At 53.6% G+C, this 24,709-nt stretch overlaps 6 protein-coding genes across 6 annotated transcripts; 2 read left to right on the forward strand and 4 right to left on the reverse strand.

Annotated features, from left to right (window-relative positions):
* Positions 1 to 5,473: 5,473 nt before the first annotated feature.
* Positions 5,474 to 7,062, forward strand: BZA05DRAFT_476711 (uncharacterized protein; the record flags this gene model as incomplete). The annotated part of the gene is made up of 4 exons (XM_051488265.1): positions 5,474 to 5,579; positions 5,640 to 6,319; positions 6,392 to 6,892; positions 6,967 to 7,062. 4 exons carry the CDS (start codon positions 5,474 to 5,476, stop codon positions 7,060 to 7,062), a joined length of 1,383 nt encoding a protein of 460 aa, XP_051336004.1.
* Positions 7,063 to 12,477: 5,415 nt separating this feature from the next.
* BZA05DRAFT_448168 (uncharacterized protein) lies at positions 12,478 to 13,212 on the forward strand (the record flags this gene model as incomplete). The annotated part of the gene is made up of 3 exons (XM_051487226.1): positions 12,478 to 12,659; positions 12,817 to 12,824; positions 12,923 to 13,212. 3 exons carry the CDS (start codon positions 12,478 to 12,480, stop codon positions 13,210 to 13,212), a joined length of 480 nt encoding a protein of 159 aa, XP_051336005.1.
* A 2,452-nt stretch (positions 13,213 to 15,664) lies between these two features.
* On the reverse strand, positions 15,665 to 17,140 carry BZA05DRAFT_438765 (uncharacterized protein; the record flags this gene model as incomplete). Its single annotated transcript, XM_051486510.1, has 6 exons — positions 16,888 to 17,140; positions 16,751 to 16,767; positions 16,699 to 16,718; positions 16,294 to 16,631; positions 15,863 to 16,198; positions 15,665 to 15,697 (listed from the first exon to the last, which is right to left on the reverse strand). Exons 1-6 carry the CDS (start codon positions 16,915 to 16,917, stop codon positions 15,665 to 15,667), a joined length of 774 nt encoding a protein of 257 aa, XP_051336006.1. The 5' UTR covers positions 16,918 to 17,140.
* A 1,145-nt stretch (positions 17,141 to 18,285) lies between these two features.
* Positions 18,286 to 19,362, reverse strand: BZA05DRAFT_421615 (uncharacterized protein; the record flags this gene model as incomplete). Its single annotated transcript, XM_051485732.1, has 1 exon — positions 18,286 to 19,362. The coding sequence occupies one exon, from the start codon at positions 19,360 to 19,362 to the stop codon at positions 18,286 to 18,288; it is 1,077 nt and encodes a 358-aa protein (XP_051336007.1).
* Positions 19,363 to 20,849: 1,487 nt separating this feature from the next.
* BZA05DRAFT_155610 (uncharacterized protein) lies at positions 20,850 to 21,837 on the reverse strand. The gene has a single exon (XM_051479035.1). It carries the CDS (start codon positions 21,754 to 21,756, stop codon positions 20,959 to 20,961), a length of 798 nt encoding a protein of 265 aa, XP_051336008.1. The 5' UTR covers positions 21,757 to 21,837; the 3' UTR covers positions 20,850 to 20,958.
* A 1,088-nt stretch (positions 21,838 to 22,925) lies between these two features.
* BZA05DRAFT_155634 (uncharacterized protein) lies at positions 22,926 to 24,152 on the reverse strand. The gene has a single exon (XM_051479036.1). The coding sequence runs from the start codon at positions 23,820 to 23,822 to the stop codon at positions 23,202 to 23,204; it is 621 nt and encodes a 206-aa protein (XP_051336009.1). The 5' UTR covers positions 23,823 to 24,152; the 3' UTR covers positions 22,926 to 23,201.
* Positions 24,153 to 24,709: the final 557 nt, after the last annotated feature.

A 24,709-nucleotide genomic window follows, 5' to 3' on the forward strand; every position in this document is an offset into this window, starting at 1 on the left:
GCCCCCAATCCTCTGCGTCTCATCCTTGCACTGCCGGTGCACTGCCTCTGCACTGCCCCCCAGCTCTCCCGATCCTTGTGCCAACCCTCCCTTCGTCATTCCGTCGCGGGCCGTGACACTGGGGGACGTCGGGTACCTGAGTGTTGTGGCCATGGTAGTTCGCTATGTGGAGAGATAGGGGACGCAACAAAGTGTGACGGCACCGTCGGGCAAGGCTCCAGGTAGCGAAGTCGGGCTGGGGACCGGGTTCTGGGTTCGGCAGAGGCAAGACGGGTTCAGAGGACAAGGTGAGGCAGGGCTCAGTGCAGACGGCAACTGAGAACAGAGGCAGGGATAAGCACTACGGCGCAGACGGCAGCTCAGGCAAGGACAGAGGTAAGAGTTGTTGAATTAAAACTTTGTTGAGTGAAGAACTAATTACAGAGGGCGACCGCCTGTTTATATAGGAAATCCTCGCCTCCTTCCCGCAACCCGCTAACCAAAGTGGGTGTGTGCTAGACGCTGAGAAATCCTTCGCTGCGCTGCCCCGCTTTCGACTCACACCTGCTGAGCTGCTCAACCCCTGCTCTTGCATGCACAGCCTCAATCCTCGGCGTCTCATTCCGGTGCTGCCCGCACTATCCCTGCTTCTTGCACATAGCCCTAGTCATCAACGCCTCATCCCGCGCCCCCCATGCGCTGTCTCTCATGCCATCCGATCATTGTCGCAGCTCTTCTTCGGCCGTCCTTTCCTGAGCCGTGACAAGCAGAGCCCTCACCGAGTTTTATTCCTATCCTATGCACAAAACTCACAATGATGAGACCTTGGGTCTGATGCGCGATGCGCTCAGTCGCTTCTACACCCTCGAACATGTTTTCCAGCAATTTCGGGCCACCAAGAAGGTAACGCTCCAAGACCAAGAGCACCGGAGGCCTTTGCTTGAGATGCGGGACACTGCGATGGAAGGTACAACTGGCGTCAAGCGGCAGAGATTCAACAAGGAATGGCAGACTCTGATCAACACGGGGATGGTTGAATATCACGAGGAGGGAAGTAATTTAAACTTTCCGAAAATCAACCAGCTGCTTCATTGCGAGGAGCAGATACGCCGATACACAACCCTCAAGCAATGGTCTACCGAGGCTGGTGAGACCTCCCACCGCACCCAGCTTAATGATCGTACTACAAGTCGAATCGCTCTGGCAACATTTACAAACAGATGCTGCAGTACCACCAGAGGAGCGATACTCCTGCGATGCGGAGTCTTAACAAATCGGCCCAGAGTGGTGACAATCCCGCGGGTCATGTGAAAACGGCGGAAGAATCCCTAGTCGGGTTGAGATTCACTTCCGATTAGACCTACGTTGGGAATTTCAGAATCGCCACTTTGGTGCTATGCTTGTATCTGTGCATGGCGACAACCTTCAGAACGAGCTGCTTCGTGCGACCATCTCCTTCCTCCGTCGCCAGCTGGACAAAATCTTTTACGGCGACCTCCGTCAGTGCACGGTAAACATCCATCACGGTGTGTGCATTCGTGGAAGAAACCACACCGAAGTCAGACGGTGTCCCCGAAAGCGCGTCTGGAATGGTGATGGTGACAAAGCCCACGGCGGGTAGTAACTCCACGGTGATAAGCGGTACGAACATCGCTGGAGCAGCACATCTCATCCCCGACGAAGCGGACAGCTCTGGAATTCCGAATAAAGTTTGGCTAGTGAACAGTAACATTGATCTAACCACTTGGAACAAGATTTAATAGCTTCTGCGAGTGCATTACGGGAGGATCGAGGGAGCGGGGGAGGTCGGGGGGACTGGGGGGTGGGGGATGCAAGACCCAAGGGGCGGCAGAGTGAGGCGACAGATCAGTCGAGGGAATGGCCAGGGAGAGGCGAGGCTGGGAAAGAGTTGTGGGAACGGACGTGGCAAGGACGAGGCTGGGGAAGAGTCCAGGGAGTATGGTGAGGCCACAGAACAGTTGAGGGAACGGGTCAGTTGAGAGCGAGGCAAGGCGATGCTGGGGAAGAGTTGTGGGAACGGGCCGGTCAAGAGCAAGGTAGGGCAAGGCAGGTAAATAGCCCAGCAAGCAGAGCGGGAGCACGGAGGAGCCGAGGGAAGGGGCCGGCCGAGAGCGAGGCAGAGGAAGAGTCCAGGAAGCCAGTCAAGGCCGGGAAGGGTCCATGGAGAACGGCGAGGCCTGAGAGGAGTCCAGGGATCCAGTCGAGGCCGTTGAAGAGTCGAGGGAACGGGCTAGTCAAGAGCGAAGACGTGGAAGACTGGTGGAAATATTTTGAGGTCGCGGAGGAACTCACGGAGCGAGGGCAAGGCTTGAGCAGTGTTTGGGGACGGTTACGAGGTCGCGGAAGAGCCTAGGGAGCGAGGGCAAGGTTGGAGCAGAGTTGCGGGAGCGGCTAGACGAGGGCGAGGCAGGGTGAGGCTGGCGAACGGTCTAGGGAGCCAGGCCAAGCTGGGAGAGAACATCTAGTCAAAGACGAGGCTGGGGAAGAGCAGAGGGAACAGGCCAGTCAAGGGCGATGCTGCGGACGGGCCGAGGGAACGGGCCGATCGCGAGCGAGGCCGCCGAAGAGGCCAGGTAGCACGGCGAGGGCGTGGAAGAGCCGAGGGAACTGCCAGTCAAGTGCACGGCTGGGGAAGAGTCGAGGGAACCGATGCACAGCGAGCTGAGTGAGCGGGGTGGGGAAAGTCTTTCCGCACCAGGACGAGGAGACTGTTTCTGCAGCAGATCGAGAAGGACCACTAGAACCAGTTGGACTGGTAGAATCGGGAGGGTGAGGAGTAGCAGGGTGAAGGGGAGGAGAGAGAGATTGCATCCGCGGTTCTGCCAGCGGGGTATCCGGATGGGAAAAGTTAGAATGGCGCGGTCCAAAGGTGAACAGCCAACTATCGACATGCGGCAAGAACCATATTCCTCTCCCACCCAACATACCGGAGCACCTATTACCGCACGGCACCTATTACGCCAGGGCAATGTTCTGGGCCAGCCGCTCCATCCCACTATGCAACAGCAGCGACGATTGACGGCCCCTCCCAGTTGATGGCACCACGTGTTGACTTTACGGAACAGATGACGGGGCGGAGGGGTCAAGGAACGGAAGATTTGAGGGCCCGGAAGCGTCGAGGGTGCACCTCACGGAAGGGTTGAGGTGTATGTCGAGGGCACAGAAGAGTTGAGGGAGCAACAAGAGCACGGAAGACTGAGGCAGCACAGAAGAACTGACGGGACAGATGAGTCGGCGGACCAGAAGAAATGACGGCACAGACGAGTCGACGGGCACGGACAGGTTGTGGGAGTACGGACGAGTCGACGAGCCGGAAGAGATGACGGCACAGACGAGTCGCCACGCTAGAAGAGATGACGGAAGGGACGAGTCGCCAGACCGCAAGAGATGACGGCAGAGAGGATTTGTGGGTCAGGACAAGTTGTGGGAGCATGGAGGGGCAGGAACGAGTCTCCAGGTACCAACAGATGACGGCAAGGATGAGCTGTTGGTCTGGACGAGTTGTCGGAGTATGAAGGAGTCGCCAGGCCGGAAGAGTTGACGGCACGGAAGGGTTGTGGGTGTACGCACGTGTCCATGGGCCGGAAGAGATGACGTCAGAGAAGACATGTGGGAGCATGGCGGAGTGGTGGGAGCAAGGCAAAGTTATGGGAGCAAGGAGGATCCGACGGACCGGAAGACACGACGGCACAGACAATTCGATGGGCACGGACGGGTTGTGGGAGCACGGCAAAGTTGGGGGAGTAAGGCACAGTTGGGGGAGTAAGGCACAGTTGTGGGAGCACGGAGGAGTCGATAGGCCCGGACGTGTCATGGGAGCACGGAAGACTTGTAGGAGTACGGACGAGGGAGGGATTCGGCCACTCGAGGGGCAGCGAGCAGGAGAGGGCAATTGAAGGGCAAGTGCGGCGAAGAGGCGACGGCATGGAAAAGTTGTGGGGGCGCGGCAGAGTGAGGGAGTGGGTCAGTCGAGCTCGAGGGAGCGGAAGAGGGCAAATCCAGGGCAAGAGCGGCGAACAGGTGACGGCACGGCAGAGATGTGGGAGCACCGCAGCGTTGTGGGAGCACGGAAGAGTTATGGGAGTGCGGAAGACATGACGGCTCCGGAAGAGATGACTGCACAGATTAGTGAAGGAGCGCAAGATATGATGGAGCCGGAAGAGGTGACGGAGAGGGCCAGTCGAGGGCAAGGGCGCCGAAGAGTCAAGGCCCCGGGACAGGTGAGGGAACGGACGGGGTGTATGAACAGGGTGGATATGTATTGCCATTACGTAGATATACCACGTGATATCAATCAATAAAAAGATGTGGCAAACCCCACCTAACGTCGTGCTCACGGAACATCATTCAGGTTAGGATGAAACGGCCTACCACCGTTCCCTATGCACCCACCACAGTTACCGCAGCAGTGCAGAGTAGATTGGTTTTTCCTGATGACGCCGCAACAAATGTATGGGCATCTTATCTTTACGCTACCGTCATCGTACCACTGCTCCCAACCATTTCAGAAAGAGGAAAATGACCTCGCCGTTGAGTTGGCAAGACGAGGGTCTCGTCGGAATCCACAGGCGCCGCCGGTGAGCACCCGACCTCTCCCCGGGAAATCACACCTGCCAACAGCCCAATCTACTAGTTCAAAAGTGTTAGAATGTGGGACGTCTGATGATGCCTATTTCGCCAGTGTATTATAGCGGGGTATCCGAGCACGGAAGACCCACCTTCCACGGGGATCGGCGCAGATACTACTTTCAGGTTCATGGAGATTGCATATAGAGAGCTCGCTGTTCACGATATTGTTGCTGTACTCAATACTATGATCTTGCTTATCTACCGCATTATTCAACGGAGGCATCTATTGGGAACTTGCTGAACCGATCGCGGCGTCAAACGACTACTGTTACTTCGCTACCGAAGGTCTGAGGAGCATAAAACAAAACCGCTGACACCTCGGTTCGAACAGCGGCAAAAGAGCGTCCTCCCCAAGGTTGCCAACCTCATACAGCCGATGGACCCCTGACCGCCTGGGAGTATCGCTGCCGTCAAGCCATGATCACTGCCTGGTCGCTACAATACACCCACCGCTTTGAACCCGAGATGTAACGCCAATACAAGACATCCATCTATATGTACAGCGCCCACTTACGAGAATGCAAGTAGCCGATCACTGTGTATGATGATCGCTGGCTTTATACCGGTAATTCCATTCTTTCGCATTATTGGTTCACAATAGCAGTGACTATCGCGAGTATTTATATAACTTCTGTCTTGTACCATCATCACGCTTCAGTTGGATGTTCCGCGATTTCGTATCGTCTATGTAATCGCATCTTGAGTCTACTTGCGCAACGGGATGGCTACTAATGTATCGTCGCCCACACCGATGGATTTCGCCGCGTATTTTTTACCATCCCTGTCGACAACAATCGGCCCTAACTACTAGTACTGCCTTGTCAACCCCAACGAAGTAATACAAATGTCAACCGACCCCACCACCAACAATACCACAACCACTCAGAACTACACCACCAACAAAAAGATCACCATCTGCACCCCAGTGGTCAATCAGGGCACTGTGAACGGTAGGTACCTCCAAATGCACGCACCGTTCACCCTGTCCCTACAGACCTGGACTCACTCAGACTCTCCGCATTCTAGCGAGGCAGCTGCTGGTCATTGCAGGTACAGCTCTCACGGAAACCTTCAGCTGGGCTACGTCTTGTCACATACTTCTGAGCGGCGAACCGCAGGTGTATTCGAGTGGAAGAGCAAGATGCATACTCCTGATTTCGTGTACGAACCAACAACGACGGCGACATTGTCCGTGATGGTGGCTACTTTAGAGCCTACCGCCATACCATCCGTTTTCTACACACCCGCTGCGGAGCTCGCTGGTACCACACATTCGGTCCTCAGCCATACGTTTGCGCCAAACGGGGGAATCTCAGAGTATCGACCACCTCCTCGACCTCCGAACCTCATCCATTTTCCCGAAGGCGCAAGCGGAGACGAAACAGATCCGGAGCGCAAAAAACAGAACATATCCAAGAGCTACCGATTTGCGGAGATGATAGTAGCGATCACCTTCGGCGGCTCCATCTTCGTTGCGGGCGTGCTTTGGGCAGCCATCAGCTTTTTCATTCCATTCAGGGAGTCGGTTGTCTGTGGGCATAACTGCGGATGTGAAGTCAACGAGGACGGCGAAGTGATTCACCGTAACTTCCACCTCCCGGACACTGTGGACGAGGTTGCCCCATACCGTAAGGTTTACGAATGGATCATCCGACAATGGAAGTCGCTCTTTTCCGGTGGCTCAAAAGGGGTATGTACGCCAATTTATTGTTCACTTCAACTGGTTGTTTCTCCATCTGACGCACATCTGGTTGTAACGCAGGATGCTGAATCAGATGTGGACGTCAATCGTAACCGCCGTGTTCAGGACGATGCGGTCGATCACCGGCCTGATTCGCAGTCGAATGGCGACTCAGACCTCATCGCGCCGCCACGTCCCAACGCAGCTCGTATTTTACAAGGAGAGGGTCTTCTCACTCTACCGAGACCAAGCAGCTACGATTCGGGTCTTCCGCATTACATGCGTAGCCCTCCTCTTCACGAGAGCTGGCCATACCTGTCTGGCCCTGTTGAAGCAGGTGAGGATCGTAATATCAGCTACACGGATCCACGTGAGGCTGATGAGTCCCGCGAAGGCAGGGTCACGTCGAACCAGACCACCCACAAGGGACACTCAGGTTCAATCGCCCACGACCTCCTCACTTTCGACGAGAATAGGAAGGGACAGAACTCGGAGTCACAGCAAGAGGACGAGCTACGATCCCTGCACCGACGCTCTGGGACGGTGCTTTCAGGAGAATCGGACGTTGGGGCCGCGCCGCAGGTAAGACAGTTGATCAAAACGGCACTTTTTCTTTGCAAAACTATACCACGTATACTGACACCTTCGTTTGATAGGGGGATGAACCGCTGCCACCTATGACATCTCGATGTCCGACTCCAACCCGCGCACCGTCCGCCAGCTCCGGATCCCCACCGGATGCTATCGTGTAAGCGCAACTTTACACAGGTAGATCCAGGGCCGTGTCCGTCTGTATTGCCGGACACTGCGACAGGGACATCTTACGGTACTCACAGTATGATTTCGAAAGGCGGGCAATAGGAAACGGGTGTTTTGATGATGGAGTTTCGTATAGATTACACTTGAAAAGTTACTTCTTTGATGCAGCTGTCCCTTCTTCTTGTGGCTGGGGTCCTGGGGTGATAACCTGACTGTCAAGAGTAGGAGGTGATGTGAAGGCGGCATGTACACTATTCGTGATTTGAACTTCTTTCATGGCCCCATAGGCGTATGTTGTTGCTAATCTTCCCACATGACTCTGGAACCAACCGGTATCATTATCGATTCTGTATTAATGACGAAAACGTATCGGGAGATTGAACCCTCCAGGTAAATCGAATCATGTCAGTGCCGTAGCTCCACCACAAGAATGATACTCCGCCTCGAAAAGCAGGAAAGCATGAAACTAGCACAACACCAGGCAACGGGGCTATCGTGCGGCGTATACGAATGTGAACAGTAAGAATATTGAACATTGATTATCCTCTCTACTGCTGCGGCAGTAGGTTCGCTATATACAGACCTTCTAGGCTCGCCAGATCGACGGCTGGCTCCTAGACCCCGTCACTCGCGGGGATTAAATATGATTCGGATGCCCAAGGTTTGCACGACCCACTCGCCATAGTCTACATACCTACGCCGCATGCGAAATAAAACGGAAGATCTATCTCTCTTTCTCTCTGCACGACTAAGGCTGGGACAGGCGCCCAAGGTGTCGACCGGCTCATAAACAGTCCTCCGGAGCTATCGGACGCGTAGATCTGACAACGAAAAACTAGCACCTAAGACATACCTACATCAATGACATCGCCCTCCCACAGCCCCAGAAACACAAAGAAGATACCGAATAGCTCCTCCGATTAAACGACGCTGCGTTGCCACCAGATTCAGACTCAGAGTTTGCCCTCTTTTGAACCTGCCAAGCACCCACAAGAAGTTTTGTAATGTACTATGAGGGCAGACGTCCCCGCCGAAGGACAAAGGAAATTCCAGATCGATAGATCCATTGGACGACAGAACTTGGACTTCCCCGGCCTGAGTTTTGGCGGGGTCTTCTCAATCAACCGACTCGACTTCAGAAAGGTCTGTGATCTCTGCCTCCGCGGCACGCACAGCGAGCAGGCTTGGATGAGGAGGTTGACGATGGTTGTAAGAATATAAGGGTAGAAGGGCAGAGATAATTGGTTTGATGCAGCACCAACATCATCAGCGGCGAGGTCTCTCTTTATCCACGGACTTTAGACTTCTTAGTCCGAAGGTTTCTCGCCTCCGGCAGCACTCGGTCTCTGCTATCCACCACGGAAGCAAATACTGATTAAACAGAAATAAAAATACAAATAAAATAAAAATAAAAATAAAATAAAAACCAGAACAAAAGCTGAAGCGGAACAAAACCAGACCAAAAACAAAAACAAAAACAGGAGAAAACATAAACAAAAAGCCCTTCCTCCATGGTGGGCACAAAGTCCAGATCCATGCCCCCTGTGCGACGCTTGTCAATGCTCTCTCGAGTCACTCTAAAGCTCTCTCTCGGACTGAGCGTATCCAGTCTCACATCGCCAGCACCTTTGAGACCGTGCACCGTGGTGCAAAACCGCGTATCAACGATCAACCGGGCAAGGGTGTTCTCCACCCAGCCCCCCGGTTCCCGCCCCAAATGGTAGGGTCATGCAGCGCACTGCAATCGTCTGGTAAATGTACATAGTGATCAGGGTATTGATCACTTCTGCAAAAACCCGTTCGCCCCTCTTATCTCCACCACCAACACCAATTCTTTCCATGGAGTCCTCCAGCTTGAGGATCTTCCGTCTAGCATCCGCCTGCGTCCTTCTCGGCTCCTCTTGTACCTGTCGGAACCGGTAGTCCCTCAAGCTCCGCGGGAATGATCGGAGTACCTTCATTGGTTGCAATGATGGAATCAACATCAAGATCCGTCTCCGTGGGGAAGCTCTGCGGCATTCGATCGTATCTAGTATCATCCGCCTCTGTGGTATTGCCGCTGTCTATCGTCCTGGCCTCCTCCTCCCCGGCCGCTACTTTCCACCTCCTGGGACTCTTCCCAGTTTTCTTCATAGTCCCATCCGGACTGATGTCCGGATGGGCTTGATGGGATCAGTCCGATCCCACCCGTGTCGGCGGACTAGTCCGCCCAACACACCCCCCACCAAAGCGGTCGATTTACGCTTGTTTGTCCTGCTCAGGAGCGCGGACCAACTGGACCGGGCTAGGCGAATTCTGCCTCCCCTTTCTCACTCATGGAGATACCTACTGAAACTCCGCAAAGTTCCAGAAAGGCAGTGTAGACGAGCTCGCTCCACGCGGTGTGGGGAAGTGAGTACGACATGATGGAATTGAGTGATCGTAGAAACAACCTGATCCGGACATTGTTTCTGTTCACCCTCTGAGTCAGATATGTCTTTTTTCATCCCCGTTTTTGTTCATCGACAGGAGAGTTCTAGCATGATATTTGGAACAGCGAGCGACTCAGATGAAGATTTATTCCCTTCGTTTGTAGTGGGAAGATGGGATTCGAGTGGGCTTGGGGGAAACATAACGGTGCTGGGAGTAGACACGGGGATTATGTGAAAGTTACTTACCGTGCGAGCTTTGTAATGATCTGACGCTGGCGGAGCAGGTCATTTTCAAGAACCCTATTGGGGAGTGTTGCTTAAATGATGCCAACACGCGGGATATTGTGAGCGGAATGTTGACGGCTGTGAGGTGCGTCGGGCGGATGCTTTTCGGATTCCTGATTAGATTTACAGAGAAGAAATCGAAGGATGAAGAGAGAATGAGCGTACCAGAAGAAACGGAGGGAAGATGATCAGACGAAACCAGTGCACCAGAAGAGTAGGTGCCCGAATAAGAGAAGCAGAAGCCCAGGTGAGGGCCCGAAGCATCCGAGAGGAGCTGGTGATTCGTAGGTGAGGGGAGATGGAAACTGTATCAAGGGAAAACAGTGGACCGGAAGAGATGGAGTATGGATGAAAGGAAGCGATCGCTGTAGAAGTGTGAGGGAGAGCGATGGGAGAAGAGGTGGTGCGGATGGGTCAAAAGGGATGGTGGACGAGGGTAAAATAATTGGTGGAAGAGTGTGGATTCGAAGAAGGAGAGCGTGGACTGCGCAGATGTGATGGTAGGAGAGTCGGAAGGGAGCGAAGATGCGAGCAGTTATCAGGGAAACAGAGGCCGAAGCCTCTGCCAAGACAACAACAACAATAGAATTAACCCTCATTGATTATCCGGATGTGACAGCCCCCACAACGGAGCAATGTATCACGTGAGTATGAAGAAATCTGTCCCGTGAGTATCGCCACAGCGAAGCAATCAATAGAAAATCAGTATGCGTAGTGAGCGCATCTGGGTCTTTCAACATATTCTCGTCAAACCGGATCTGCGCAAACACCTCATGACCAAAGATCATCCTGTCAGCGTTTTCTTGGTCAACCACTGCAAACCTCCCGTTTTTTGATCACTCGCATCACTGTCACTAAATTCTAATTACGGAACTTTCAACAAGCTTAGAAATCTCCACTGCCTCCAGGTAAAGAACAACATCACGATCGTGAGCGCGTTTCACGAAGGCCTTGGGGACGAGGTCCAACCGGCTATCGGTACCGCAGCTACCCCTTGTGCCTCACAAGGTGACTCGGCGACAGGTACCGGAAGAAATTAGCGAGCCATCTCATAGTCTTTGATAGTCGGGAGGCTACCAGGGTCCAGCAAACAGAATCTTTGCACTCGGACCAGAATTCTGCCCATGGCGAGCAGTATATCTTCGGTACGTGATCTCCTGTATCGACCAAGTGGAAAACATGGTCAGCGATCTGAAGACTCGTCTGTGTAGTAGTCGGTCCGTCCGAACGTCATACTCTTATACAAACATCGTTGGATGACGGTGGCATATCTTTTACGGTGGCTTGTAGCGGGACGAAGGGTCCTGATTCGAAAACTCGAACGAAAACACAAAGGCAGCTTTGACCACGCCACACGGATACGGAACGGATCAGACGGTAAGACGTGTCCACCAAACTAATGAGAGGCCACCCAAAGAATTTCTCTAGCGATACATTATCGTTTCTCCAGATAGTAGCCGATTATGATCAGCGCAAACGACGAGTGATACTCAATGACAAAATACGGCCGGTAGTGTTAGCATTTCTTCAAGCGCCGAGCAAACCAATCGCTGCAGCCGGCCAGCGGCGTATTACCCCCATTTAAAGAAAGCTTTGCTTTCTGTTTGGAAGTAACCGTATCTCAAGTGCTGTCTGTAGGACGTATGTAATAGTTGCCATAGTAGATGCTTCGCATCAGGAAAAACATTTTTACTCCAGTAGGCAGTTGACTGCGTATTTATGCAGTGCCGCGGTGAATGCGGTGGGTGCATTGAAAACGGCGATTGGGCGTTCCACCTTAACAGAATGATCTTCTGTGATCACGACGTCAGTTGACCATTGGAACGTCTTGTCGATTCATTTATAGTATGAGGGGTCCTATCTACATAATAGCAGTATCCACCCTGTACATACACCCCGTCCGCTCCGTCAGTCACTAACGTGGACGCAGTACTACATTCGCCTATGAAGCGAATCTCCTCACCATTCTCGCCCTACTCGTCCAGGTATGGAAAGTCTCCTCGCCCTGCTCGTCCCACTCACCCCACTCGACGCACCCGTCCTACTAGTCCTGCTCATCCTACTTGTCCGGCGGCGGAAACAGCCTCCTCGTCCTACTCCTTCGGTTGTACTGCATTCGCTGCCAGGGCCTCACACACCAATCGATTCGCTGCCATCACCCCTCTACTGAATTCGCTGCCAAGGACTCATTACTGGGTTCGCTGCCATGGTCCTACCACTGGATTCGCTGCCTGGGCTCTGTACTGGATTGCTAGATTCGCTCCCAAGGCCTCTCTGCCACACCGCTGGATTCGCTTCCTGGGTCTCTGCACTGGATTCGTTGTCGTGGACTCGGTACTGGATTCGCTACCATAGCCTGGCTACTGGATTTTCTGTCATGCCCTTACCCACCACCTGATCCGCTGCCATGGCCTCCCTACTGGATTCGCTACCATAGCCTGGCTACTGGATTCGCTGCCATCGACTCTCAACCGGATTCGCTACCATGGCCTTTCAACTGGATTCGCTGTCATGGGTCCTCTACTGGATTTACTATCATAGCCTGCCACCTGGATTCGCTGCCATGGCCTCTCTGCTGGATTGGCCTAAGAATGCCCCTCTCGCTGACATGACTCTGGATGGAAGGCTGGATTCGCTGCCTTGGACCGACTATTGCATTAGTCTAAGGAACCCGTACTACTAGACTCGCAAAAGGAAGCCCCTCTTACTGCTATGGAGACAGCACTTGATATATTTGGCTACCTGAGCTCTCAGATTCCACACTTCATCCGTCGCCACTTTTTCAACAAGTCCCGCATTCGTAATGCCGGACTTCACGACTGCTTGATCGACGAGCAACCTCCCCCGCTGATCGCATACGTGGTGAAAGCCCTGTACCATGCATTGCAGGAGTCGTAGAAGAGCGGGGGAGATCCCCCATCGAGGCCATCCACGAAGACTAGCAAGTGTACCAAGAGCCGTTCAGCAGGGTGGTCGTGTTTCTTCAACCTGAAAAAAGATGGCCGTAAGTAGGCTTTCATATTCCAAGAGCTTAGCTAACGGTTTTTACAGAACGTACAGTACGTTCATGTCTTTCTGGAACTCAGTAGATCCTCGATTTTAGGAAAAGGCAGTGATGAGTCATGACGGGACCCACTGCGCTGAAGATCGATATTAGGTTCTCTGTCGATGTGGACGATAATGACAGATACGGCACCCACTGGCGAGTCGGATCCTGCTCTAATGGCAGCGTTCCTTGCGGAACCTATTCCTGGGGATGCAAATTTAGGACCATTGGTGATGCCAAATGCGACGGACGACATCCCGAACGAGAAGGACTTGCCGAGAAGTCCTGTTCTCCTTGATCTTGACGATGTGGAGAATGACGAAAACCAGAGTATTGACGAAGAAGAAGATGATGATGAGTTGAGCTCGGTTGAGGGGCTTTGGCAGGAGGATTCTGTATAATAGCAATTACAGTATTCATCTTGTCAAATATAAGTTAGATAAACATGATAGTATTCGGTACAGCAACAATATCGTGAGCAGCTCTCTCTCTATATATACAACCTCCATAACTAGAGAAATATCTTCATCGATACCTTCGGAGCTCCGTGCTCGGACACTCCACTAGAGTAAGCTAAGGACATCGTCATTTCCGGACGTCCCATATTCCGACACATCTATAAACAAGGTTACATGCAGGTGCTAGATCTCGCGAGCACAGTATGGGTTATATGTATTGTATTGAGGCATCCGCATTCCTACACGGGTAACAGATCTCAGACCCGGGCAGCTGCGATCACTCATGGACTGCTATCAATCCAGGCACCGTGCCTATCTAGTCAGAGTGTTCCGCTGTGTGCAGCACCTGGCTAACTGCGATCACCTGGAGAGCTGCGGTCATGCATGGACAACTGTGGTCACATGGCGCCGGGCTTATTCAAACAGTATGTCGCGCAATGTGCAGTCCAAGCAGTACAAACGCCTCCCCACACCTATCGGAGTTTTTTTTTTCATGATGAAAACATGGTGTGCTACTCTGCTCTGCATCATAATGGTCTACAACGTCCAACTAAACAACAGTCAAGCGTCGCAGTCACTAGAATGGGTTTATTCGGGATCAGGCTTTCATCCGCCAACACTCGTCGAACGTGTGAAATGTCAGGAATCGTAGATGTTTTCAAACTTCAATTTCCTGTCCATGTTTCTTTGAACATTAGGCTGTGGCGTGATAGCTGGCCATCTATGCCTACTGTGGTGCCTGTGATTCCCCGCTCAAAGCCTGCGGGACTATGAGTTGGGATCACCCACAAACTGCAGGATCAGACCCTCCAACAGTTCGAACTGGGAACAAATAGGGGTCGTTCTTAGACTAGCCAACTGTTGGGGAGTATTGAACTAAACCAACTGGCAAACGAAACCAACTGCCGGGTTTTGAACCGGGAAAACTACTAGGCCCACCAGTTCAGTGAGGCTTACAATTTCACCTATAGCTCGCATATTCAAGACCTGTCAAGATGCAGGACGCAGACACGCAACCTGCACCTTACCGGGTCCTAATCAGCAAGGGCGAACCCTTTTCAGATTGTACTGCACTGTAGTGATCAGTAATGCAGAGTACCGACCCGAACTGCAGGCCATTTACTGCCAGGCTACGGTACTGTCAGGTACCGGGCACGCAGTAGTCGACCGTCGCCGAGTATTACCTACGGCCATCACTGGGAGCACACATTTTGGTAGTACAACAGAGCAACACTCAGTATCACGCGGTACAGAGTGGTACCGCCTTTGGCCGCCGCAGGAAGGATAATTGGGCAGTACAGCTCTGTAATGGCCATTACTGACCGGTACAGATCTATTCTAGCCATGTCTGCTGAGGTGGGACGGCTCTTCTCTGAGTGCAAAATGATTCTCACTGATCGTCGGCATTCGCTAGGTACGGAGAGTTTTGAAAATTTGGAGAGCATCAAAAAGTTCAATGGGCGCACTCCCATCATGGATAGGTAGCTTTAGAGTAGGAATTCAAAATTAGTACTGTTCACATCTTACGTCGCCCTTTCGGTGACCATTTAAAACTAGTACTGTACCCATCTTTTATTGCGCTTTCGGTGGCCATCCAAAAATCATATGCATATGGAACCCAGTTTCTATCGCTTTTTCCGGACCAGTAGCACCCTATGTCGGCCAATTTACCTTCCCTCACTGAACTGCCAGCTCATCCGCTGAACTGACAGTTCTGCCAGTTTTCCCGGAACAACTGCCAGACCTACCTAAACCAACTGGGAACTGACAGCCTCTGTTCCCAACTGAACCGGGAACAAAATCAACCCAAACTGAACTGTTTCAACCGGTGTCCCGATTTCAACCAACTGTAGGAGGATCTGGCAGGGACGGCAGAGCCAGACATGCCCATTAGACAACCAGACTGGCTGAACCATAGCGGGTGTGTATCACTTGATGGGCTTCTCTTGGTCAATGATCCGGCCTCGTGGCTTGTGAATCACCACACCTGTTTATGTCTTATTGGCGTTCGATTTTGTACCATTGTTCTCAAGACGAGTGCTGATGCGTGACGGAATCCTGGTCGAGCTGCTTCCTCACCGATAGTCGGCGCTGAGTGTCTATCGTTATTGCTCGCGCTTCAGTACTCGATAGATTCATCTTCCGTGTCGACATTGCTGTCTTCCTGGAAAACCATTTTATATCGGCCTCCGCAGTCTTGACGAGTGCTGCTACGGGACGTCTCGCTGGTCTACCTACCTAGCTCTTTTCGCCCCGATACCCAAGACAGGACTCTGAAGGTCTGTCGTCTAGTCACAGCTCGCGTTTCAGTGATCGTTAACCCCCCCAATTGTTTTTCGGGACTGGTCTCTGTAGAACACTGCTCCTCTCATTGCGAACCAGGTACATCAGGGAATCAAATTTCAAAATCAAAAAACACACCACTGCTCTGCGAAGCAAGTGTATTAGCAAATCAACCTTTAAAAACAAAAAAAGATTATCGCTCTGCGATAGTCGCTTCTTCATCGGGGCCCTAGCCCCGCCCCGCCCCGTCCCGCGCCCTCCTCCACCCTACTCTTTTCTTGCATGCTTGGCACCATGTGTGCGCTCGTACTCCTCCGCCCCGCAGATTGTGCGCGCGGTTCCTCGTCTCCTGTCCACCATGCTGGTGTTCTGCATGGGTTACAAGCTGCGAGATTGCGATTCGGTTGAAGCTTGCGGCACGCAGCCCAGCACGCGAGGTACGGGTGGACAGATTTCGGGTCTTGTCCACGAGGAACGTCTGGGATCGTCCGCGACTGCGCAGGGTCACGCCCGCACCCCCATTGGAGTGATCTCGCGGGCGCGCGCGACCGCAGTGCATGATTTTTCGGTCCGAGCGGACCTCGTGGGAACAGCCCACTGCCCAGTGGGTCAAAGACGGGAGCATCGTCCCGAGCGTGTGTTCCCACTGGGAGGGCAAACATGTTGCCTAGCTCTATACAGTTGCTTTCGCATCTGTTAGCAAAATTCAATAATGCTTCGATCACAAACTAGGATACGTACCTCAGGACACGGTAGATGTCGAATGCACCCATCTTCGTCCGCTTGGCAAGAGAGAAACACGTTTCCCCAACGAGGCAACATCGTGCCCCGAAGGCCGGCCATACGTCCGAATGACATGGCCTGCGAATGCCCGGAGTTCGACCCCATAGAGGGGCCTGTCACCTGTGTGACATTGGTGATTTCATCCAACTGTTTCTTGACCCCTCCCAATTCGCTTTTGAGATCCGAGATTTCGCTATCCTTCGAGCGCAGGTCTCCACGCTCATTGTTCGTGTTTTTCTTGTCAGCCTCCTTGCTCTCCCACACTCGATACGCAGAGTGGTGGCCACCACATCGCCCTGCAGGTTTGTAATGCATTAGATGTCTGCTCAACACGATGGCGATCAAGAAAGGAAAAAGACTTACACCACATTTCTGCTCCTCTTCTGGAGCGGGAGATTTTTCTCCCACATTTTACATTTCCTGCATGAGTAGCTATAAAGACATCAACACATTGCACGACAGACACTATTGGTCAAATCGCGTTCTTGCATCAATGCTGGTCTTAGGCGGCACCATTTGTGGCAGTACGGGAGGGGTCGAAGAAATACTTACTGATAGGGTCACACTAACAGGTGCCGACATGTTCAGGATGATTGGTTGGACAGTGGAGATAGGTGTAGAGCCACACGTGGAAGAACGATGTCGAAAGGTGGAGGTAGTGAAGGAATCGAGAAGTGCAGGTAGTGAGGGAGTCCAAGTTGTTGACGACGTAGGATGAGAGGAAAAATGTTGGAAGACGAATCGAGGTTACCACTAAGCGTCGATTGGCAGAATAACGATGTCGGAAAAAATGTGGAAGAGATGGTGAAGGAAGTGTGATGAAAGGAAAATGAAGGAAGACTGTGGGTTGTGGCTTTCAAATACGTCGGTCGACGCCAAGCCGCTGGTTTGTGCCTCATCAGCGGTAGCAGTCCTAAGGGCAAGTGGGAAATAGTCCACACCGGAAACTTCCGGATATCGGAGCCCTCGGGATAGGACATGACCTAAGCTCGCACACCAATAGACGGCGATTAGTATGCACGCATAGGCAATCTGGCGAATCCGTCACTTATGGTTCGTGTGGGGTATCACCGTGTCGAAGTTTCTATATTGCCAGCATTGAATTTTGTACTACATGGGACTCTGGGCGAGTGCAGATGCGTGAATCCTCGCTGGTCGAGCTGCTTCAACTCTCGCTCCAATAGGTACCCACTCGACCCTGAGGGTTCATCATCATATCTCGCATTTCAATGAACGATAGCTTTAGCTTCTGTGCCGACCTTGCTGTCTTCGGTGGTGGATTTTTTCATACATCGGACTCTGGACGAGTGCTGATTCGTGACGGCTCGCTAGTCGAGCTGCTTCACCTCTCGCCCCGATAGGTACTCGACCCTGAGGGTCCATCGTCATATATCGCGTTTGAATAATCGGTAGCTTCACTTGCTGTCTTGTCGTTGCTGTCTTCGGTATTGGATTTTGCACTACATGGGACTCTGGAGGAGTGCTGATTCGTGACGGCTACGCAGCTGGTCGGGCTGCTTAAACTTTCGCCTGGATACTGGGCCCCGAGGATCGATCGTCATCATTCGCGTTCCAGTTATTGATATCTGTCTTTTGTGTCGATGTTGCTATCTTCCTGGCATTCGATTTTATATGGGTCTTGCTTCTGCACGAGTACTGATGTATGACGACCGGCTGGTCTACCCAGCTGCCTTAGCCATGAAACTTCAACCTAAAGGTCCAGGTATCGGAGTACATATGCTATGTGATATTATTACTATGGATCGTCGCCACCATATGTCATCCACGAACATAACATCATGGAGACTTTACAACTACGAGTAGGTATCTGTGTCACATTTCGAAACCCACATGGTCTAGCCTATGATAATGCTTGCTTTCTTTGTAATCGTCTATGGAAACAGCCGCCCCCCCCCCCCAACCTCCCCCGCGCTCGCTCTTCCCCAGCGCTCAAACAACCAAAAACTCCCTCCCAGTCTTGGGATCCCTCCTCACCTCGCCTGGCCGATAGGGGCGCACGATCGGCACGTAACTTCCGGTGGGGCTTGGGGACCTACTCTCGGATGGTCCATATCTTCCTGTGTGACTCGAAGCTCCTCTGGCATATGGTCCATAGTTGCCTGTCGGGCTCGCGGGTCTCTTATCGAGTGGCACATCCGTGAAAGGGTTGTAGCTTCTTGCGGGACTCGCAGGCCTGCTTTCGAGTGGGATATCAGTGAAACCATTGTTGTCGAGCGGCAAGTCCGCGAAAGTATTATGCGGAACCGGCCCCGTCGGCGTCGGAGTCGGCGTACGACTCTCGGTATCGCTTCCCACGCTGAACTGGCTTTCGCGATACCTCTTCCTCTCCCGCTCCGTAAACGTAAACGGATTACTCCCATTTCCCGTCGCATCCGAACCCGCGCGCTCTCTCGTCCCCGCCGTCCCTGCCAAACTCGGCGCGCTCGACCACGATCCGAGCTCTATCCCGCGCTGCCCTCCGAACCCCGCATCCCCTTCCTCCACCCTTCTCGCCTCCGCCCCCCACCACGTAAACGCGCCTGGGGCCCACGTCTTCCTTAGGACCTTCGGCGCGAGACTGTCCCGCCACCGCGGCAGTGTCCCGCCCTCCTCGGGCTGGAACAAGATCGTGCGTCTCCTGACTTCCGCACCGACCCGTGCGCCCATTGCGGCGGCCTTCTCCCGCGCGACGACAGCCCGCCGCCGCACCTCCGCCATCTGCTCCATCAGCGTGCCGAACGGGTAGGGCTTTGCCGGCCCGGCAGCCAACGGGTCCAGCGTCCGCCGGTAGATGGTCTTGAGGTTCTCGGGCTTGGGCTTGGGCTTCGGCTTGGGTCGCGTGCCCGAGCGGAAGGACGTAACGAGAACCGTCAGGGAGTTCGCGGCTGTGAACGACATGATCACAAGCGGGATCACATGCCCACCGTGGGATTCGGGCGTCACGATTATCGAGTAGGCGCCGGTGAAGAGAGTGATTGTGATGAAGAAGTGCAGGATCGTCTGGCGCTTGCCGAGGCGGAACCACATTGCGGCTGGCTGGAGGTGTGTTGCGATATTCCGGTTGAGGTGTCGAGTGTACGATCGGAAAGTTCGCTGGTGAATTTCTGTGCTCTTGTATCGGCGGGAAACTGCAACACAGCGTATACGGAGGAGCAGGTTGTTTCGGCGGTTGTGAATATGCGCGCTTTTTATATTGGGTAGAGATGTGTGAAGGTAGGTAAGAAGGCAGAGAATGATATTGGCCACGGAGGGAGGGACGACCACTCAATGGCTTGGCCCGAGTGATAAGGATGTCTGAGAATGTCTGGGCACGAGTGAGAAGTGTGTCTGTGCGGGAGTGAGCGAAAACGTGTCTTGCATCCACGTTTGAACTCACAAATGGTCTTTCTTATACCGCCGTAGAAAATAGAAGCACTGAAGCCCTCGCTCCGACTATTCCAGGTACACCTCCGTCTTCAATGTCGCTATGTCTGGCATTCGCACCCGGCATGTTTCTATGATCAGCGGCAAGAAATGAACATAGCGACCAGCAAGCCTGGTGGTGATGCTTTGGTGGATCCCACTGCATCGAGAAATTAGTTGCTTAGCCCCACTCTGCCACAGACTTTTGCTTGCTAGTTCTGAAGTCTTTCGTTAACCATGGCTCGAAAACCGCTCAGGGGATCGTCACAACTCATCTTTTCTTTCGTTTCCTCAGTACTTCGAGACGGGCATGCCAGACAACATTACACCATTATACAACCTCCTAGCGACCCGTCAACGTCCCAATCCTGATCGCAGTCCCTTATATTCTCCCGAGTCCCGACTCGTCACCAACCCGCGTCGCCCAAAAACCTCATCCCCTCGCATTCAGCCAGGGCGACGATGTTTTTGTTATAGGGGAAAACCCGAAGGTTAAAAACCCCATCCACATAAGTGGTGTGCACAGAGTGCATTGTTCTTGAAAGAATAAAGAGGGGAAAAACGGGACCAGAAGAAACGGCCGACCACAGTTAGACGGCACAGGGCAGTAACGGAAAGGCGGTGGAGAATGAATCAGGAAAAAGAATGGTCGAGCAGAAACGAGATGTGCAGTAAATACCACCAACGACGTGCGAGGGGTGCATTGGCTTCGCGATGCCGCTCAGGCGCTGATGTGGGGGCTTGGGATTTGGGTCCACACGGTCTCGGTCGAAGGGGTTGGGGCGATGCGATCAGCGGCAATATTAGGACGGCCAGCGTAGGCGGCAGATGGGAACCGCTTCTAGCTGGGACATGCCCTCGTAAGGCGGGAAGCGGAGGCGATGAAGGGAAAAGGCAGCTCGTCCATGTAAGATCAAGGGGCGGAAGAAGAACCGATGATTGCGTAGGTGATACGACATTCTCAAGCGCTTTGAGGGCGACGGTAGGGGGGAACTGGTACTGACGACCAGCCGCAGACGAACCCAGAGAGAAGGATAGCGCGGAGCGGTATTGCGGTGTAGGTGGCCATGCGGATTGGCACAATAAAGAACGTGAAGCGGCGGGTGTGAAGCGGCGGGTTTGGATCGGTGGGTCTGAAGCGGCGGAAAAACGAATAGGACGTGGCGGCTTGTTCCAGGATAAACGGGAAAGGCGTCGAGCTTCCTTGTGGACGGCAATTTCCTACTTCCTCATCTTTCCTTTGCCAAACTGTACTTCGAGATGACGGCTTTTGAGGATTCGTTTACCGTCTTTCGGACGATACACCTGCGCTTGGTTAAGATGGAAAGGGTAATGTCTAGTACCCACGAAGGAAGGTTGAAGGCCATGGCGAGGATACCGGGTACGGCGAATTGGAGCTGGCACGAATATTTCGGGCGGAGCGTCGAGCGGTACGGCGATTGCGAGAGGGTACGGCGAACAGTACGGGAACGTCAACTTCGAGCGGAACGGGAACGGTGATTCCGAACGGGAACGGCAACTTCGAGCGGAATGGGAACGGTGATTTCGAACGGGAACGGTGATTTCGAACGGGAACGGCGACTTCAAGCGAGCAGGCCAACTTCGAGCGGAACGGCGACTTCGAATCACTTCGAGCGGTGACGGCGACTGCGAGCGGGCAGGGCAACTTCGAGCGGTTAGGGAATGCTGATTTCGAACAGGAACGGCGACTTCGAGCGGGCAGGGCAGCTTTGAGCGGGCAGGGCAGCTTTGAGCAGGCAGGGCAGCTTCGAGCGGAACGGCGATTTCAAACGACTTCGAACGGGAACGGTGATTTCGAACGGGAACTGCAACTTCGAGCGGGCAGGGCGACTTCGAGCGGAACGACGATACCGAACGATTTTGAGTGGGTACCGCGATTGCGAGAAGGTACGGGGACTTCGAGCGGCTACAGCGAATCGGACGAACACGGCGATCTCGAGCGGGCAGAGCAACTTCGAGCAGCACGAGAACGGCGACTTCGAACGGATACGGCGACATCCAGCGGGCAGGGCGACTTCGAACGACTTGGAGCGGGGACGGCGTCTTCGAGGGGAAACAACAACTTCGAACGATTTCGAGCTAGCACAGCGACTTCAAACGGTGGGGCGACATCCGACCGAGCGGTTATGGCTAAGCGGATGTACACGGCAACCCATAGCGATTACCGTGATATGAACAGGAACGGCGATCTTGAACGGGTACAGCGACTTCGAACGACTTCGAGGGGGTACTGGGATTCCGACCGGGGACGGCGATATCGAGCGAGCAAGGCGACTTGAAGCGGGCAAGGTGACATTGAGAGGTGACGTCGCACGGGAACGGAGACTTCGAACGGGTTCGAGCGGGGATGGAGACATGGAGCGAGCATGGCGATGTCAGGCGGGAACAGTGACGTTGCGCGTTCGCGACGACCTCGAGCTGGACTGGTGACATCCGGCGGCACGTCAATTTCGAACGGTATAACGACTACCAACGAGTACGCCGATATCGAGCGGGTCGGCGAATCGGACAAATACGACGATTTGGAACGGATACGGCGACATCCGTCATCGAGCGGGCACGACGAGTTGTAGCGATTATGGCGACTTCGAGCGGGACGGTGACGTCGGACGGGGACAGCGATTTCGAACGGATACGGCGATTTCGGGCGGGCACAGCGTCTTCGAACGGTACAGCGTCACCCAACATCCGACCTTGAGCGGATACGGTGACGTCGAGCGGCAACGACGACCTTTAGTTATGACGGCGACTTCGAATGATTCGAGCGGGCACAGCCGCTTGGAGCGCGAACGGCGATTTTGAGCGGGTACGACGACTTCGAACGACTTCGGGCGGTCACGCAGCTTTGAACGGGCACGGCGACATCCGACATCGAGCTGGAACGGCAACATCGAGCAGCCACGGCGACCTCTAGCGATTACGACGACTTCGACCGCCCTCAGACGGTCACGTAACTTCGAACATGAACGACGACTTTGAGTGGGCAGGGCAACGTCAAGCGGAACGGCGACTTCAAATGACTTCGAGCGGGAACGGCGACTGCTTGTGAGTACAGCAAAGTCGAGGGGGTACGGCAACGTCGCACGGGCACGGAAAACTTCGAGCGGGACCGGTGGTGCCAGGCAGTTCCTTTCGAGCGGATACGACAACGGCGGTGCGTAACAATCTGCAAACGGCGTTGGTTGCAAAGAAAACCACAGCGGTGAGGCCGAAGCGGGACTGATTTGGTGGTGCTGTGGCGCATTATGATGCTCTGTCGGTTATGTCCGCCGCGCTTAAATACTGTAGCGATGCAGGACGTCACACCGTTGTTTGGAGGCACACCGCGCGGAGGAGGGGGTGGAAGGATTGTCGGATGGAATGCAATTGCCGTTCGAGATTGCGTACACGGTTGTCCACGAGAAGGGTACCATGAAAATTGGAGGCAGAGGCGGAGGAGACGGTCAAGCATTGCCTAGCGATCGAGCTAAAGGTATATAGGTGCTCCTCACTGGACTAGCGATAGTTCCCGGTGATCCTATCACAGTAGCCGGGGGATACTCTGCTTCGCTGACGTCTCGGATTGCGCAATTGAAGAGGCACGACCACAATGTTGGCATGCCAGCAGACGCTTCGATAGAACGGGGATGGGCGGGGGGAGGTGGGCTTTGATGTCGACGTTGGTAGCGATCGTGGGGTAAGAGAATGGGTGCAACAGCGGGCGACGGTTTGTACGGCACCGAAAATGGCCAGCGCGATGATGAAGCGGGAGAAACGGGGAGGTGTATTGTGAGACCGAGTTGTAACCGGGACTCCAAGTAGCTGAGTGCTACCGGCACGCTATCTACGGCGGTGGCGAGTGTTGAATAACGGGTCACGATGGAGAAGGAGCACGTTGCAGAAAAAAGACAGATCTGTGAGGTAGGTATGCGAAAGGTGAGCGGTGTCGAGCGGCACGTATGTGGCGTTGCGAGTATTTGAAAGCAATTTGAAGGAGCAGTGAATATAAACGCGCACGCAGATACGTCGAGTCGCAGGCAGGCAGCTGAGCGAGATCGGGTAGGAGGAAATGGAATGGCAACCATCGACCACGCAGTGCGATTGGCTGGCTGTTTCGACGAGCCCGTAGTCTTGCAGACCGCTGAACCTCGAAGGCCGGTGGCCGCGGGCACCGTGATGTCTGGAATTGGTCGGAATGTGTCACATCGACGGAGGGACGAAGGAACGAAATGGAAGTTCGCACGCTACGGCGTATTGCAACTGCGGTATGGTCTGGGAACGGTAGGCGACGAGGAACGGCGGAATCACTAGCTAATGTCACATGGTAAATCGGGTCAAGGAGTGGGATGGGGATGAGAGTGGGGAGAAAGAAGAAATAGGGAAGCGGAATAATCTCGGCCGTGGATAGAGGGGAGTGTTGGGATGGGGATGAGAGTAGGGAGAAAGAAGAATTAGGGAAGCGGAATAATCTTGGCCGTGGATAGAGGGGAGTTTATGAACGGTCTGTGGACGACAGTGCGTGTAGCGGTGACGGTGAACAATGCAGGTACTGTTGTGTTGCGAGAAACGGAGCGCACGTTGGAGATTCAAGCGTGATCTAGCAGAAGACTGAGGGGAGGTTGTGCAGGATATGAAGAAGCTGTTGTAGAGAACGAAAAGCGGGCGCAAGTTAGACCGGCAGTCTGGACTTAATGCCATCATGAGTCGCCGAAGTACTCGAAGAGTGCTTCACGAACGAACCAAGATGAAGGCGGACAAATGAGGCCGACAATGAAGAAGTTGTATCAGGCCACAGTGATCATGCGGATAGAGCAGGAGAGCGAGCGAAAAGGACGGTAATAAGTATCGCGAGACTGGGAGAAGTGACGGGGGTCAAAGCGGCAGCGAGAATACGAGCGAAATTGTTTGCACGGTGATGGGCGACGATTTTGTCGAAGAAGACAGGTTCCATCGATAATGAATGCGTAACGGC

This window comes from Tricharina praecox (assembly GCF_024521635.1).
Source record: "Tricharina praecox strain CBS 144465 chromosome Unknown BZA05scaffold_29, whole genome shotgun sequence".
NCBI classification, from domain to species: Eukaryota; Fungi; Ascomycota; class Pezizomycetes; order Pezizales; family Pyronemataceae; genus Tricharina; species Tricharina praecox.